The sequence below is a fragment of the Mycteria americana genome, chromosome 9 (genome assembly GCF_035582795.1).
Source record: "Mycteria americana isolate JAX WOST 10 ecotype Jacksonville Zoo and Gardens chromosome 9, USCA_MyAme_1.0, whole genome shotgun sequence".
Taxonomy (NCBI): Eukaryota; Metazoa; Chordata; class Aves; order Ciconiiformes; family Ciconiidae; genus Mycteria; species Mycteria americana.
In genome coordinates this window covers 11785909-11803182 of record NC_134373.1, presented here as the reverse complement: position 1 = coordinate 11803182, position 17274 = coordinate 11785909, and the positions used below count along the sequence as shown (strand labels likewise).

The following is a 17274-nucleotide window of genomic DNA, read 5'->3' as shown; positions in this document are numbered from 1 at the left end:
GTATATTCTTGATATAGTAGTACAGCCAGCCTGACCCATTAATTTTATCGTATCTTATTAATCTTGCCTGAAGTGCCTCAGTTAGTTCTAGCGTGTTGTTAGGGTCAATTCATTTGAGCTGGCTGGAAAGACTTAATTCACCCAGCGACTTTCCAAAATGAAGGACAAATGTGAAGTAAGCGTGTGTTTTGTCTGCTTATATCCAAGTCAGCAGTTCAAGTTATCACTAAGTCATTAAAACTGCTTTAACTGAGTAAGACTTATTGTAGTTAACAAAACCACTGTCACTGTTATCAGTAATCTGTGTGCTGGTATTCTAGTCTTAAGCTTTTTTAAAAAAGGTTAGATTATACATAGTGTTTGTAAATCAGAAAAGTTATTTGAATAGATTATATCTTGATACTGTCTAATCAAATGTATGCTACAGTATATGTATATAAGATAATTTGTGTGTCTAAATGTACTTGTAGCTAAATCCACCAGCTGGTTTAACCTAAAAATTGCTGTTCAGACATGGAAGAATAGTTTTTCTACTTTCAAATGGCTGTGAATGAAAGATGGTGGCACAACTGCATCAGAGCTAGTAAAAGGCTGTCTGTGACGTGCAGGATCTGATTTCTGTGGAAGATAATTTTCCTTGGCCTTCATGGTCCTTTTGGCTTACTACTGTATTTTACTTCTGGTTTTGTTTTGCCATCTTAATGGGCTCTTTATGCACAAATCCATTTGTTGGAGCTGTTGGTGGAATAAAATAATAATCAGAAAAGGAGAGCAAACAGTCTCTGCAGGTAGTAGCTTTGATAGCTTCCAACATCTGCCACAATGTGAAACTTACTGAATTACAGCAGCATAGAATAACACCAATTTTTTCATTTAATGATATTTTTAAAGCTGGGAATTGTATTGATAGTTATCGCTCTTCATGAAACGGGTTACAGAATCTTGCATAGATTCCTACTGATTGGAGGTAGGAATAGATATAATCCTGAGTCTGAGAGCCCACGTGACAGAATTTACCTCATCTCCCTCAATGCTCCCTTTTTTTCAGAGATGGTTTACCTTCTCTGGGGGAAGGAGGGGAAGTCTTACTGCTACTTTGGATTTATATGCATTCTGTCATTTGCTAGATGAAAACTTCTCAGAGATGTGCATCTGGATTTTGCAGTCATTGTGGGCTGTGTAACTTCAGCTGTTTGAGACATTAGGTGTCTAATCCCAACTACATTTTCTATATAATCAGTGGAGGGGGGTGAGATTAGAACAAGTCCAGAGAACAATTCATCCCATTCTAAGAGAGGATGAATTATCCTACTTGCCATTCTGAAAAGGACAAAATTTTTATAAGTCTAAAATTCTTTTTCAGGTAAAATACAATGATTTTGTTGTCACTTTTGGAGAAGAGGCTTCTGTTATGCACATCTCTAGTTCTGCCACTGTTCACAATTATAATCTCAGCAGAAACATAGGCTAACCCAATATAAATACTTTTCATTGCCGGTATGAGAAAGTGTAAATATTACTGAAATATCCGTTGTTATGAGTAGGCTGCATTTATAAAACAGCTTTTGGCAAGCATATTGTAATGTCTCTTAGTACCTTTAACTAAATTAAAATTCCAGTTTATTCTTCAAATTTTAGATTATCTAAACTGTGTGGGAGATGATCAAGACACAAATTAACTTGTAATGGATTAGACCTCTGCTCTATAAGGGAAGATTTCTATTAACATGCAGACCCAAATTCTGTTGTTCTCTCCTTTTTCAGAAGTTGAGGTATTAATTTTGCAGAACCACTGTTCTTCATCCAGGTGGATGTTCACCACGTTTAGATGGATATTGCACCATATAATCAAGAATTTAGGTTGAGATTAAGCCACCATTTCTTGGCTTGTACCTCAGGATGCATTCAAAATAAGAACTATTTGTGTGGCTCTCTTCTAACATTTTTTTTTATAAGCTATCAGAAAAGGAATAAAAAAACAGGGTAAGAAACTAGAGTACCAAATGTCACTAATTTTAAGTACAGCATATATGTACAGCAGAATCTTTCTTTGGCAGGGGCAGGGGGGGATTTAATGAGAAGCTTTTAGTGACATCTCCATACCCTGAATTGCTCTTGAAGTCTATAATCTTTTCTGGTTGATATGTTCAAACATGTGTTCCTCATAGTCTTACCACGCTGCAATCATAATAGCTCTGCACCTGTAGCTAACAGTTCATGAAAGGTCTATATTTGTCTGGTAAGGAAAAACTGTTACCTCTTAACTGGAATTAACAAATGGACCTTGAAACTGAATGAATGAATGTTGTCCGAAGGTGGTATTTTCATTTTTTATTTAAAAGTTGGTTGTGGTATGTCATGTTTCAGCATCCCCCTGTTAAAAGGGGGATTCGGGGCGGGGAGGGTTGGTTGGTTGGGGTTTTTTTGTTGTTTCAAAAAAAATGGCAGTAACTGGAATTTGAGTTAATACTATTTCTAATATTTAGAGTTCTGCTCTGATTTTGGTTTTGAGTGAGCTGATACAGGTAGCAATTCATTCCAAAATATTAATTTGTTAAGTTTTAAAACAAACAAATAACACAACAAAATCCTAAACAGTGTAGCAGTAATATATTGCAGAAGACAGAGACTGCCTGTATTTCTAAGTGAACTTTTCAACTATAACCTAATTGGGCTACCTTTAAAGTCAGTGTTTAAAAAAATAAAATTAAAATTTATTGATACTTAAAAAAACCAAAAAGCATTGTTGCATACTTCGGTGTTTGATACAAAATCTAATTTTCCATGTGTTTGCTAGTAACAAGGTTAGGAACTTGTTGCTTGACTTTTTTCTGAAATCTGACACATCTGCTTCTAAGCTTTGACACCACAGAATGAAGTTGATTATGTGCCTGTGAACAAATGTAAGCATTTGAGAAGCTTTCATCTGATCAAGTTTATTTCAATACAGTGATGAGTGTGTTTAGACTTTTGTGTTAGAAAAAAACAGCCATTTACAGACTTTCTATACTCTGAGTTACTGAAAATGTTTTTGGAAGCGGTTGTAGTGTCTGTACAATAATTGTGCTGCTGTTTTAAGTCACTAAGCTACTAGAAAATTGTTAGCTGTAAAACAGACTAAATTCTTAATGTTTATTTTCCATATCATAGAATCATAGAATGCTTTGGATTGGAAGGGACCTTTACAGGTCCTCTAGTCCAACCCCCCTGCAAGAACAGGGACACCTTCAACTAGATCAGGTTGCTCAGAGCCCCGTCCAGCCTGACCTTGAATGTTTCCAGGGATGGGGCATCTACCACCTCTCTGGGCAACCTGTTCCAGTTCATGATGAATGTTAGTCACTTAATTTACAGCTTTGACTCTTTGCATCTTTTTTTCCTGGGACATAATCAAGCTAGCTTTTATCAAGCACTTAGCACTGTACTATAAAAGGTTTTAAAACTTTCATCGCCATTCCTTTAGGGGAGACATACTTTTGTCAGCAAAGCTACATGCTGCTCTTGTATACCTCTGGAAATGTGTGCCAATGAATAACAATTGAAAACAGATTCATTTTTATGTTAAAGTAAAATAGTTTTACTACCTTTTTTTAGAGCCAGAACTTTAAGCTAGTATTCATAATAGAATCCTTAGCATCTCTAAAAGTTTATTTGAAAACCTTTTACAAATAGTATATTTTCTGATGTATATTCTTATTTATGGAGGAATGTATTCAAAGCTTTTAATCAGCTCATTTATCTTAAAGCTTAAATAAAATCTATAAATTTCATCTTGTTAATAAACATTACTGCTTTTAAAAATAGATTTTAAGCATTTAAGGAGAAAATTCTATAGCTCTTGCTTAAGCAAATCTGCCCAGCACCTCAATTTTTGAGGTATCTAAGCACATAATTGCCTCAAATGTGTGCTTATTGCCTTGTAGCATGAAAGTCTGAGTCAAAGCTGTGATGCTTTGACTTCAGTTTTGCTTAAGATTTAGGGTCTCATTCTGCATTCTGAAATGCGGACAGATTTTGCTACTCATGCTGTCATAAACAAATCTTGTAAGCATGGCCTCCGTACAGCTATTGGCAGGTTGCGGTCTAGATTCTGTAGGAATCTGTGTGGTATCAGAGCTCATTTTGTTTCTGTAAAAGTCAGGAATGGCACACACAAACTTGTTATTTTGTGGCATATCATTCCATCATTCTCAAGTTCCTCCTTCCATATGCAGTTAGCCTTGGTTTTGCAGTATCCTTCCGCTGTAGTACAAAACATAATGTTCACGGTAATAGTAGGCACTGTGACTGACCTAGTGAAGCTAGACAGCAGCTGGCCTGTAGCCTGTTGTTCTATTGAAGTTTTGCATGTTTGTTGAAATACCAGCAAAGACTTTTTTCCCTCCAACTTACATGATTTCAGGGTATATATATTAAGTATCAAATGTGCAAGCGTGTTGATGTTTAGTTTTTATAAAATGCTGAGTGCACTATTTTGGGATCAATTCAGGCTTCAGTATTTTCCACTTACGTCACTTTGAGTGTGAAAACAGTATTTCAGACTGCAGCACCTGACAACTGAAATATTTTACAGAAGTCTACAAGTAGTAGATGTGACACACATAATTAGAGTGCCAGACCAAAACTGAAATGTGAAATTCCTCACTGTGACTTTAAATTTGTAGCTTTCTAGAGCAAAAAAAATACTGTGCCTTAAACCAGTAAATGAATACACTCTAACTGTAGCCTGTGGACTTCTGTAGCCTTATATTTGATTTTTGAAATTGACCAAAAGTATTTGTGTGGATCATACTGAAACTTGATTTGGGGAAAATGCTTTTAAAAAAATATTTTGACCCCCTTTTACTATGCTTACAGAAATGAAGATTTATGACAAGTACAGTATATTTGTGGTTTGGAATCACACCAACCAAAGTCAGAAAGCTTTAGCTGACCTTAATTTCTCAAGTCTTTCTATTGTGACAAAAAGAAAAATAAGGAAGGAAAACTAGTCTCAGATATCTCTCTCAACTTTGAAGTCTGTGTCTGAAATTCTTTTTAAAAATTTTGTTCTTTAGTTTCTTCAAAATAAAAAAAAAAATCTAATTTTAGTTTAAGTAAAATATTGTATTTAAGCCATCGAGTATCAGTATCTACGCCAGTGTGAGAAGAAAACTAGATGGGAGTGGGGTTGGTTGGTTGTGTTAAAGCTCCAGAAGTTTTGAATAACAAACATCACTTATTACAATGAATATTTAGGAAAAATATTCATGTATAAAATCCTGAAAGGTTTTTTTTGGGGAAAAAAAAGGTTTATACATTCTGTTCTTCACAGTTCATTAAAGAAAACCAGAAATAGTCAAGATCTTAAAATCTTGGTTTGATATAGTAGAAGGATTTCTTATTTTTTAATATGAAGAGCTCAGGAAAAGCCACCACTGTCTTTCCTTATGTGTCTCTACAGGATTCTTTGTATGTTTTGAACAAATTCCCCCCAAATTCTGACTTCCCCCTCACCCCCAGTAGTATTGATAGTATGTAACACTGAATTTTGAATAAAGATGCCATCTCAAAGTTTATCATTGGACTGTGGATATTTAGATATGCACACAAAAAGACTGCATGTCAGCTGATTACAGTTATTGTTTGAAGCAATACAAATCAAAGTTATTAACCTTCTTTTATTGAGAACTAACTTGAACCTGGCTCCCACAATGCTGCTGATGCTGTGGCACAACAGATAACATGCAATTTTTGTGTCTTCCCTGCTACTTCCTTCTGTATGTTAGTTTAGGACTTTTAAAACTTTCATTCCAGTCACCTAATTTTCTCTTCTTTCTTTTGTGATGATGTTATTTCAGTAATCCTAGCCATTGTTGATTTCCTAGGTGCAGGAATATTCTAGTATTAAAATCATTGAGAGGGCAGAACTACCTTTAGGGCCTTTATATATGGTGATTAGTCTAGAAAAACTGTGTAATCTAGGCCTAGTAACTTTATTCCCTACTTACCTTTTAAATGTTTTTCCAAGCACAAAGACAGAATAATGTTAGCCAAAATACCTGTTTTGGGTAATTGAGGGGGAGGGAGGGGGCTGTTGTGTGTTTGGTTTTAAGAGGACTTCAAACTTTGGAGAACACATGTAAATTTTGGAAAAATCTATCACTTCACAAGCAACCTGTCTTACATGGTTTTTTTAACTCTTCCTGTTTTCAGTTCTTATATAGCTAGTATAAATCTGGTGTTGTAGGTGGAGCTAAGTCTTAATAGTTACAGATTTCTAGAGATGTTGACAGGGTCTTATCTATAAATGTTTGAATAATGCTATAATTATTGTGCTTATTAAAATGTTTATAACTGAATTCTCAGATACAGATCATGCAATGTGTGATAAGCTTTGGCAAAGTCCTTGTCTTGTGAGAGGCTGAGAAAACCTTGGGGAATAGGTATCTTCAGCTAATGTTGAAATTGCTGAAAGCTGAAATCTCATAATCTTTAAAAACTGTGCTTTTAGATACTGGTACTTTTTTGTTGAAGTTGGGGCAACTTGAGTGGGAGCTACTCTGGAATGTTCATATTTTGTCTGATGGGTTCCCTGTTTGCAGTGTGTACTTCACTTTTTTTGTCCTTTTTTTTTACCTAAGTGTGCATGACTTAGAGTACACTGTATAGCATATGCTCTGCTCAGTAAACACTTCTGTATATTTTTGTATGGTGTTCTAATATGGTTGCGTTGGTACAAATCGTTGTAATTCACAAAAAATGCCACTTACCAGTCATACTCTGTAGAGTGGTGTGAATGTTACCTGTACTTCTGTTGTACAAACACGCTAATGAGTGTCGTGATGAACATTTGCCTTTAGTCTTTGCTCAGGTAATCATGTGGAGCAGTTTGGTGCTTTTCCTTTTAACTTGTAGTACTTGGGATTCTAAGCAGAAAATAAAAGCAGTGAACAAAAGCGCTGTGGTTAGAGCAGTACTTTAAGTAACAGACACTTTTTTCACATCTCAAGTAGAATACAATAAAGATCATACCTGATGAAGCTTGTCTCAATGTCTTAACTCATGCGCCTTAGGCTGTTACATCTGCCTTGCTATCATGAATGGGAAATGCAATAAAATGGAAAACGTTTGGTGAATAATATAGTTTATATAGACCATCATATGTATAAAACTTGTTCTCAGCTAAACGGATTCATTTTAAATTTGCCTTTTGTTCTAGAACAAGATTTTTACCTTTTTGAAGTAACTTGCATGAAACTGAACAAGCAATGCTATGAGCATTTTCAGCTTCAGTGCAATTTAATTCAAACATACATGAATATTACTTACTGTGCCATAAAGGCTATATAATTAGTATAGCCACTCTCAAAAGATTCGATTTACTGAAGATGTGTGTCTATATACATAATTTGTGAAGAAAACCTCATGCTTAAATTTGGTTGCACTAAAAAGGCAGCACACTGACATCTGGCTTGGAAAGCATTTGTTTAACTAGCTACTGTTCTCAAAGGAGGATGCAATTTTGTCCAATCAGTATAACTATACTAACAGTATTTTAATATGAATGTGTTCCACTTACGTTTGACTTTCACTGAAGGAAAGAGCTATAATGAAATTATCTTAAAAAAAAAAAAAAAAAAAAAAACAAAACAAAAAAAAAAAAAACAACACCACAACCACCAAAACCCCCACATTAAGATGAGCACTACGGCTAAACAGACTTTTACCTCAAACAGTTTCTCAAACACTTTTAGCTCAGGAAGCAACAATACAAGTTTGTAGGGATTTTTTTTTTTTTTAAGACAGCTCACAGAAAATATATGCTAATTGAATCTCTTGCATATCTGCATACTTCATCAGTCAACCAAACAAGCAAACAGCAATAAAACTTGTTTCAAATTTACACATGACTTTCGTATGTTTTACTAGCTGAATACACTGCCTCTCCCCCAGTTTCTTCTTTCTAAATAAATCAAATTAATAAAAGAATTGGGGGGGGGGGGGGGGAGGATGGAAGAAAACTGCCTGCTGTTCTGGCCTTTTTTTTTTTTCTTTTTAAATAAGCTAAATAAGGAACTAAAATCTAATCCCGAAGAGTAAATCAAGCCTTTTCCCCTTCCTGTCATTTCCTCTAGAGGAACATATTTCTACCTCTGGTTGATTTAGAAGGTAAATTATGCACAAAATTAAACTAAAAATAAGTGTCTACCTAGAAAATCAACAAAGTAAGTTCCCTTACATTGGGGCCTGCCTTTTTACAAGTTTTTCTATTGTTACTGCTGTTCTGGTTCTTGGTGAGCCTACGATCTGCAAGTTGTCTATTATGAAAAGTAATTGATGGGTTTTGATGGATTTTCTTGTGTGTGTGTGTGAAATTTTTTTTATTCCAAGTCTGTAGAACAATATACAAGCTGGATAAGTTGACTTATATTTTTATATGTTACTGCAGTCGTGAAAATCACACTGCTAGGATTTTCTTTACTGTGTTGGTAATGATGTTTGGATGTCTACAACTTTGCCTACCTGGTAGGGTAGTGTTAGGTTTTAGTTTTGCTTTCAAAATTTAAACCAAAGAAAGATGTAAAGCTTCTAGTCAGAAATAAACATCTATAATCTGGAGTGAGATAATGGCCAAAAATCTTTAGTTTTAACATGTCTATTTAGAGATATATTTTATGTGATACTAACTAAAGTATCATCTAAATAGTGGAGAGAAGAGTATAATGAAATTATAACAAAAAAATCACAGAATCGTATAGGTTGGAAAAGACCTTTAAGATCATCGAGTCCAACCGTAAACCTAACACTACCAAGACTACCACTACACCATGTCCCGAAGCACCTCATCCAAACGTCTTTTAAATACCTCCAGGGATGGCGGCTCAACCACTTCACTAGGAAGCCCCTTGCAAGGCTTGATAACCCTTTCAGTGAAGTAAAATTTCCTAATATCCAGTCTAAACCTCCCCTGGCACAACTTGAGGCTATCTCCTCTTGTCCTATCACTTGTTACCTAGGAGAAGAGACCAACCCCCACCTCTCTACAGCCTCCTTTCAGGGAGTTGTAGAGAGCGATAAGGTCTCCCCTCAGCCTCCTTTTCTCCAGGCTAAACAGTCCCAGCTCCCTCAGCCGCTCCCTATCAGACTTCTGCTCCAGACCCTTCACCAGCTTCGTTGCCCTTCTCTGGACATGCTCCAGCACCTCAATGTCTCTCTTGTAGTGAGGGGCCCAAAACTGAACACAGCATTCGAGGTGCGGCCTCACCAGTGCCAAGTACAGGGGCACAATCACTGCCCTAGTCCTGCTGGCCACACTATTTTTGATACAAGCCAGGATGCCATTGGCTTTCTTGGCCACCTGGGCACACTGCTGGCTCATCTTCAGGCGGCTGTCAACCAACACCCCCAGGTCCGTCTCTGCCAGGCAGTTTTCCAGCCACTCTTCCCCAAGCCTGTAGCATTGCATGGGGTTGTTGTTGCCCAAGTGCAGGACCCAGCTCTTAGCCTTGTTGAACTTCATACAATTGGCCTCAGCCCATCGATCCAGCCTGTCCAGGTCCCTCTGTAGAGCCTTCCTACCCTCAAGCAGATCAACACTCCCACACAACTTGGTGTCATCTGCAAACTTACTGAGGGAGCACTTGATCCCTTCATCCAGATCATTGATAAAGATATTAAACAGAACTGGCCCCAACACAGAGCCCTGGGGAACACCACCTGTGACTGGCCACCCACTGGAGTAAACTCCATTCACTACCACTCTTTGGGCCCGGCCATCCAGACAGTTCTTTACCCAGTGAAGAGTACACCCATCCAAGCCATGAGCAGCCAGTTTCTCCAGAGAATGCTGTGGGAAATGGTGTCAAAGGCTTTACTCAAGTCTAGGTAGACAACATCCACAGCCTTTCCCTCATCCACTAGGCGGGTCACCTTGTCATAGGAGGAATCAGGTTGGTTAAGCAGGACCTGCCTTTCCTAAACCCATGCTGGCTGGGCTTGATCCCTTGGTTATCCTCTACATGCCGTGTGATGGCACTCAGGATGATCTGCTCCATCAGCTTTCCCTGTACTGAGGTCAGGCTGACAGGCCTGTAGTTCCCCGGGTCCTCCTTCCAGCCCTTCTTGTAGATGGGTGTCACATTAGCTAATCTCCAGTCAGCAGGGACCTCCCCAGTTAGCCAGGACTGCTGGTAAATGATGGAAAGGGGCTTGGTGAGCACATCTGCCAGTTTCTTCAGTACTCTCGGGTGGATCTCATCAGGCCCCATAGACTTGTGAGTGTCTAAGTGGTGCAGCAGGTCACTCACCATTTCCCCCTGGATTATGAGGGCTCCATTCTGGTCCCCGTCCCTATCTTCCAACTCCAGGGGCTGGGTACCCAGAGAACAATTGGCCCTACTATTAAAGACTGAGGCAAAGAAGGCATTAAGTAGCTCAGCCTTTTCCTCATCCTTGGTCACTGTGTTCCCTCCCCCGTCTAATAGAGGCTGGAGATTCTCCTTAGCTCTCCTTCTGCTGCTGATGTATTTGAAGAAGTGTTTTTTGTTGTCTTTTACGGCAGTAGCCAGATTGAGCTCTAGCTCAGCTTTGGCCCTTCTAATTTTCTCCCTGCACAGCCTGGCTACACCTTTGTAGTCCTCCTGAGTTGCCTGCCCCTTCTTCCAGAAGTCACAGACTCTCCTCTTTTTCCTGAGTTCTAACCAAATCTGAGCAGCTTTGAGATGAAGAATGCTATGAAATAAGGCCAAGGTAAATTAGCATAGGCCTCCTTGCAGTCTTTTTCTTAGTTTCTAGTCTGACAGGAGGATATTGACTGCTGATAAAATCAGGGTAGGAAAGCAACACTTCCATTAAAATGTTATGATTTTGGATCTTGAAACAGACCTTACTTTTCTCTCTCTCCAGCATCAAGAAAATGGTCCGTATCTCATCTTGCTTGAAAACCATTCAACCAGCTGCAATTATCTGTTAGCCACCATTCTAGAGATATGACTAATTACTTTTAAGTAAAACTAATATTTTGATACAGCTCTGCTATCTCTGCTGGGAATTGTTTTAAACTTATTATATGCTTACCACCAATTTTCTGCAATACAGCTTGGGGAAGAGGAATTTGCAGTGCACTGTTCGATAGCAACAGGTCTTAAGAGTATTAAGGATGAAATTCTCAAGGGTCTTTATGTCATGGATGGAAATGGAATCATTACTGTATTTTTGAACTCCTGCTAACGTCATTGACACCCACCTACAGTCCACTAGAAATATAAGTGCAGAGATCAGTTTGTTCACAGATTACAAGGAGACTAACCAAGAAGGGGCAAGCCAGAGCCAAATTCACGGGTAAGCTTTATTTTAAAGAACGTGAAAGGGAGAATTATTTCTTCTTTTTTTTTTTTTCCCCCTCGAATCAAGTTGTGAAATGGGTCTCTAGTGTATTATGCCAGGCTGTATTATTATTGCACTTTATTAATATATGTAGTACACTTTCATTTCATGCAATTTTAAAAACTGAGTTATCTGGGTCTCAAGCCATATTTTTGCATTCTCCTTGGAGCACACAAAGATCTTGATGCTGTAACTAATCAGCCAATGAAAATGGCTGTATGTAATAACAAATGTAAGTTTACAAATGTAAATATTTTGTGTTAAATGTCATACTAGTCCCTCTCAAAAAGAGAATCCAGTGTCTAGAAATAGCTTTGGTATGGGAAACACTTCTTTAGAATAATTTGTTCTTCCTAGTACATTAGTACTAGGAAAACCAAAAAAAGTTGATAGCACACGGATGTAATCTGCAGTACGCAGATTTTCCTTGCCATGGATAAATTATTTTCAGCACTCCACTGGATTGTCATGCTTGCTCTATTTGTTACCAGTGACAGCTCTGTAGGACTTAAGGAGTCTGGTTCGTTGTCCTTCTTACAGATAGTCTGTTCATCTCTTCAACATGTGGAAAGTGGTGCTCCTGGGTCTATATACAGTATTGGCTGTGAGAGGATTGGCAAGGGGTGCTCCTTTCCAACCAGAAGAAAAATGGAAACCTCTCGATAACCCTAGAAACAGAGACCTGGTAAGGAAATGCTGCAAGAAAGATAGCCTAAGTTTTGTGGGGTTTTTTTTTTCCATTATGAGAATTTTTATCTTCTAAATTTAAAGGTAAGAGGGGTCCATTAAATGTAGTATTAGTAACTGTACACTTGGTATAGTCAATAACCACAACTAGATGAGCATTCTTCAGTCAAGATGTACCCCTTAACTGAAGAGACATTCTCGGTGTGCAGTAGTGCATAAAACTTCCTTATATATCCATCCAGCAGCTTTAGTTTTTTAAAATGTATTTTGATTTTACAACTACTTGTTCTATGAAACAGAAGAGGAATGATTATTATGTTTCTCTCAAATGTGTACTCTGATTGGATGTTGTTTCATCTTCTGGAAGTACAAATAAGTTTGCATCTGACATGTTGTTGTGAATAGTGTCTAAAGATCTGAAAGTTAATTACAGCTAAGAAAATATCCTTAAGAGAACATTTGCAAGACCTTATAGGGAATTTGTGAAAGAAAAAGAAAATCAGTTTCCCACAATTTTTCCTCATTGTTTTAAGCAGCATTAATTTCTACTTTTAAGTGATCTGAGGAGCCAGTTCAAATCAATTGCCCACTGTTGCTAACTCTTAGAGAACATTTCTCTTAGAGAAATGTGTAACAGAACTGTACTGTTTGCTCTCAGCAAGGGTTTTGCTGTGCCTGTTTTATAAAGGATACAGTTTGAATCCTCTGTGGTTCAGTGGGGAGCATAGATGAGCAGTAAATGGTGGTCTTTCGACACCACGTAAGGTGTACAAGTCATGGCTGGAGTGGACGTGTCTGAATTATATTGCCCATATTGTACCAGTTTACGATCAATATAGAGGATATCATCCCACACAGGAACAAATATTACATCTACTTTGTGGTCAGTAGAAATAATCAGTCTCCATTGGGCATGCTCTATTTTCACATATGCAATATGTTCAGTTTTTCAGAACGCTCCAGGCTTATTTTTCGGGCAGGGGTCTTGACCTCAGAAAGTTCCCAGCTACTTTCACTATGAACAATGAAGGACCAAGGCCTGTCATGTTCTACTCAGATCCTATTGCTTCTGCATTTGCAGATTATGAAGAAAGGAAAAATTCTTTTCCAAATTATTTCAAAGGCTGAAAGATGCTGCTGACCAAGGTAAAAGAGGATACCTTTTTCTCTAATATTGTTACATGTAAACAAGTGAAAGATTTGGATTCAAGTGATTCTCGGTTCTGTCTGAACTATAGAACCAACTTCTTTTTCAGAAGAAATTAAAAATGCAGTACCTTAACTCTTGCCTGAAGCTGGTTTAAAATTGTTGAGGTAGAGATTTATGAGGTATTTACTGCTTTGGTAAAATAACACATGGTGCTTGTGCAGACCTATATAGACCATGCTATTTTTTCTCCTTTCTTCTTTTTCTCCCCTTTCTCACAGGGAGAAGAATTCTGAAAATGTACAGATAATTAAGAATGCAGGTTTTATTTAAGTAATTGATATCAGTAAAATTATAAATTGAGACTAACGGTTTCCTGTGATATATGTATATGAAGAAAATTAATTTAGACATAAGACATTGCACTAACAAAGCATACATTATCTTTTACATCTTTGTCCATTCATGCTGTTTTCCCTATTTCTACCACTAAAATTGAAGGTTGATAAAAGGATTGCAAACTTACTCCCATCTCTCCATAAATATGAAATAAAATTGAAGTGGGTCAAGCTTGCATTATTAATTAATCCAGCCTCAATTTATAGCAGGTACTTCTCAACTATTTTATCTATGCATAACCATACTCTAACAAATAAATCCTTTCATATCTTATTTTGAGAGTCAGGGAATACTGGCAATTCTGAGGAAAGGTAAATAATTGTTTTCTTCCATTTCACAAATAGTTGAAGATTTTGGTGAGATTTGAATCTAAGCATTTTGGTGATTTACTCAATATCTTAAAGAGATTAATTTGTAATCAACATTCAGCTTAGGATTTCTAGCTCTGTTCTGCTCTCTGCCCGCTTAACCATATCTCTTTTTGTAATCAAAAGCGCAGCTCCCCTATTCTTATTATCATGAATCATAATGAAGACTGCACTCAAATTTTAATGCTAAGTTCTCTTTTTGCCACGTTTTTGTGTCAGGAAAAAAAAAAATTGCACCACACAATGAGTGTCATGCATGATAAATAAATGAAAAGGGACTTTAGGAGGGATGCTGTAGCTCTACTGTAAGTTACAGCAGCAGTGAGAAAATGACTGGTGGAAGTAATTTGTCCTGCATAATTCAGGATGATGACGGTGGCTCTTTTCAGGGTTCAGAACTGTTTTCTGGAAGTAGCGGTCTGCTGCGCTCAGTTGGGGTATTTCAGCCAGTGTTGCCAGGTCTTGGTTTGGATCATACCCTGGTTGCATATAAATATTTCTGTATTTGTCTCACATCCGTTCTTTTTCTCTTTTTCAGGCATTAACTTTTGAACTTCATGCAAAGTGGTAACCTTCACAGCAAAATACTGCTTTGACTTTTTAACTGTTACCTGACTATTTAAAATTTCCCTCACCGTCATAGTTTTTACCTATGGAATCTGATGTCATGCTGTAATTAGCACATGTGCTGTCTATTGACAAATGTGTGATGTTTGGCTACTACACTTTGCCCAGCAGAATTGTGTTTGTTTAAACGTGAATAAACAAGGAGTGCAACAGTGTGCTTTTAACTACCACTACGCGTCTTTGTTCGAAATTGGTAAATAAACGTTACCTTTCGGTTTATTAGAACTGGACCTCATAAGGTGTTTTGCAGTCATTTTTCAGCTACTTTTATCAGAAGTGTTCTAGTTTCTTGGGAGACTGAAGCCCGCGGGGAAATTCCCGCGCCGCCAGGCACCGGCCCCAGGGGCCCGATGGCTGCTGGTACCTCACCCCCTGCCCCTCACACCCATTTCTGACCGTGCCCCCGTCCGTAAATCATCTGCACGATCGCTGTATACGTATATGAAGTTAAGAAACCCTTCTCGTGTAAACATAAGGCCCGTTTCTGGGAAAACAGAAGACAATCGGACGTGTACGGTGAGGTCGGTAACAGAGGAGCTCTCCTCACGCCTCCCGCCCCTATGCCGCTGGCTCCTCCGAGGCAGCGAGCACAGCAGCAGCGCCTACCGCCGCGGCTCCCCGCCGCTCCCCGGGCTCGGGAGCCCCTCCAGCCCACACCACGTCGGCTCCCGCTGCCACGGGGCGATACTTCCCCTGCCCCACGGCGGCCGGGCCGTGGCGGAGCGGAACTCGTGCGTGAGGGCGCGGGGCGGGGCGGGCGCCATAACGGGAGGGACCTGCGTCCTGCCCTGAACAAGGTTCCCCTGCAGCGGCCGCGGCTGCTCCCGCTCCCGGGTGGTGCCGGCGCGATGTCGGGCTTTAGCCCGGAGCTGATCGATTACCTGGAGGGGAAGATCTCCTTCGAGGAGTTCGAGCGGCGGCGAGAGGAGCGCAAGAGCCGCGAGAAGGTCAGTCTGCCCCGCCTGGCAGCCCCGCGGCCCGGCCCGCCCGCTCCCTCCGTGACAGCACCTGGCGGGGCACGGGCCACTTCAGGAGCAGCGTAGCTTCCTCTCTTTTGTCTGTGTGGGCTTGTGTTAAGTGCTGCGGTGCTCAGCTGTTGGTTGCTGTGCTCAGCTGTTGATTATGTCTACATAATTGTTAATTTCTGTGCAAAAATTAAGTAACTTTAATTTGTAAGGGTCATTAGGTACTGGTAGAGGAAGCTGTTCAGGGGAGCATACACCTTTCAGAAGTGCAGGATGCAGCATTTTGGTTCATGCCCGTGTGGCTTCCGCCCCTGGACTTGGCAAAAGCTAGTGGCATTACCTTCAGGCACCATAATTAATTTCTTCTTTAGGCTGGAGCAATGAGCCGAAGCAGGTTTTGATACAAAATCATTCAGCGTATACTGCTACTGCTCCCCCACCGCCTTCTGTGTGGGATCTAAGGAAGAGATCCAGTTTGACTCCTTTTGGTAATCGTTGTGGCTTCTTGGCAGCAATAAATACAGGGAGACACAGCTTTGTATCTAAAAACAAGCAGATGGAGGTATTATGAAAAATTCAGTATCTTGATTGGAGTGCTGCAATTAACTTTAACTTTGCCATCTTTATGTCAAAATGCAACTGAATTTCTGTATTTCCTGGTTTTCAGAGAGCAATTCAGCAGAACTGAGCTGTCATGGAAGGACAAGTGATATCCTAGGGCAACCTTCTTACTGGATTAACAAATGCTATTTTGATATTTCATTTTGTGTTTAAAAAGGCAGGCTACTAGAAGGATTTGTCACAAATTTGTAACTTTTTTTTAATACAGCCAGCTATGTCATCTTACCTCACTGTAATGCCAAACAAGCAACAAACTAGTTTCTTCAGTCAAAAGTAACGTGAACAGTCACCATCTGAGTCACCTCACATTGATAAGAATATAAATGTCTTGAAAGCAAGTAATGCTGTGTTTTGTTCATTTAAAAATACAGTGTTTATTCCACCTGTTTCACTAGCAGTGCAAAAGCTGGAAACCCATGGTCTAAATGCTAATTGTAAATATTAGGGGAAATAAGAATGAGTCATGTTACAAAGCTGATAACTAATATTGGTGGTGTGCATAGGATGGAGAAAATGCATCTGCTGAGGAAAACGCCGAAGATGTAGAGGCTCCATCTTCATCCAGAAAAGCGTCCGGGAAATCCCAAAGTCAGGATGAAACTGACGGTAAACCTTAACATAATAATTTCAGTGAAAAATGTATTTAAAAGGTCATTGAAAGCATTTGCTCTTTGACAGCTGACTTTTTATAAATAACTGGCTGCTTCTTTTGGACCTGTGGGTATTGAAGCACGTTCTTAGAATGTGTATCTTTGTAGGATGTTCCGAGTCATAGCCAGGGTTTTAACTTTGTTCAATGTTTTTAAGGGGCTGAATCTGGCCAATTGGCCATCTTTTTCTGGGAAACCCTCCATTTTTCCCCTCCTGGCTTCCTAACCATGTGGTCTCAATTATTTACTCTCTCTAAAGTTACAAATAATTCGAAGTTTTTAGCTTGTCTCAAAAAGTCTTCTACCTGTTTTGTTTTGGCTTTTTTCCTTTTAATCTCTTTGCTAGTCTTTTGCCAAGACTTGAATGTTTCAGAATATTTGATTCTGCTTTGTGAGTGTTGCCTTCTTCCATTGTCATCCAAAGTGAAATAAAATAGCTAAAC

The 17274-nt window shown here is 38.9% G+C and overlaps 3 protein-coding genes and 1 long non-coding RNA gene across 7 annotated transcripts in view; 3 read left to right on the top strand and 1 right to left on the bottom strand.

The window, feature by feature from the left end:
• Positions 1 to 12039, top strand: part of PGAP1 (post-GPI attachment to proteins inositol deacylase 1) — a 46544-nt gene extending 34505 nt beyond the window's left edge. Inside the window, exon 27 of the mRNA XM_075511992.1 lies at positions 11908 to 12039. Coding sequence (XP_075368107.1) covers positions 11908 to 11911 — 4 coding nt within the window. The 3' untranslated portion in view covers positions 11912 to 12039. The remainder of the gene's footprint in view (positions 1 to 11907) is intronic.
• On the bottom strand, positions 639 to 15571 carry LOC142414601 (uncharacterized). 3 transcript variants are annotated; one of them, XR_012777129.1, is made up of 6 exons: positions 15477 to 15511; positions 11856 to 12035; positions 7015 to 7069; positions 6753 to 6908; positions 2755 to 2891; positions 639 to 735 (listed from the first exon to the last, which is right to left on the bottom strand). It is a non-coding gene; the product is annotated as an uncharacterized LOC142414601 (long non-coding RNA). The 3 variants fall into 3 exon arrangements; XR_012777130.1 differs by lacking the exon at positions 7015 to 7069; XR_012777131.1 differs by lacking the exons at positions 7015 to 7069; positions 11856 to 12035 and having other exon boundaries at positions 15477 to 15571.
• On the top strand, positions 11922 to 14779 carry C9H2orf66 (chromosome 9 C2orf66 homolog). The gene is made up of 3 exons (XM_075511995.1): positions 11922 to 12052; positions 13000 to 13200; positions 14507 to 14779. The coding sequence occupies exons 1-2, from the start codon at positions 11930 to 11932 to the stop codon at positions 13180 to 13182; spliced, it is 306 nt and encodes a 101-aa protein (XP_075368110.1). The 5' UTR covers positions 11922 to 11929; the 3' UTR covers positions 13183 to 13200; positions 14507 to 14779.
• Positions 15367 to 17274, top strand: part of GTF3C3 (general transcription factor IIIC subunit 3) — a 21229-nt gene continuing 19321 nt past the window's right edge. For both annotated transcript variants that reach the window (XM_075511993.1, XM_075511994.1), the window contains exons 1-2: positions 15367 to 15542; positions 16685 to 16787. In XM_075511993.1, coding sequence (XP_075368108.1) covers positions 15444 to 15542; positions 16685 to 16787 — 202 coding nt within the window. In that variant the 5' untranslated portion in view covers positions 15367 to 15443. The remainder of the gene's footprint in view (positions 15543 to 16684; positions 16788 to 17274) is intronic.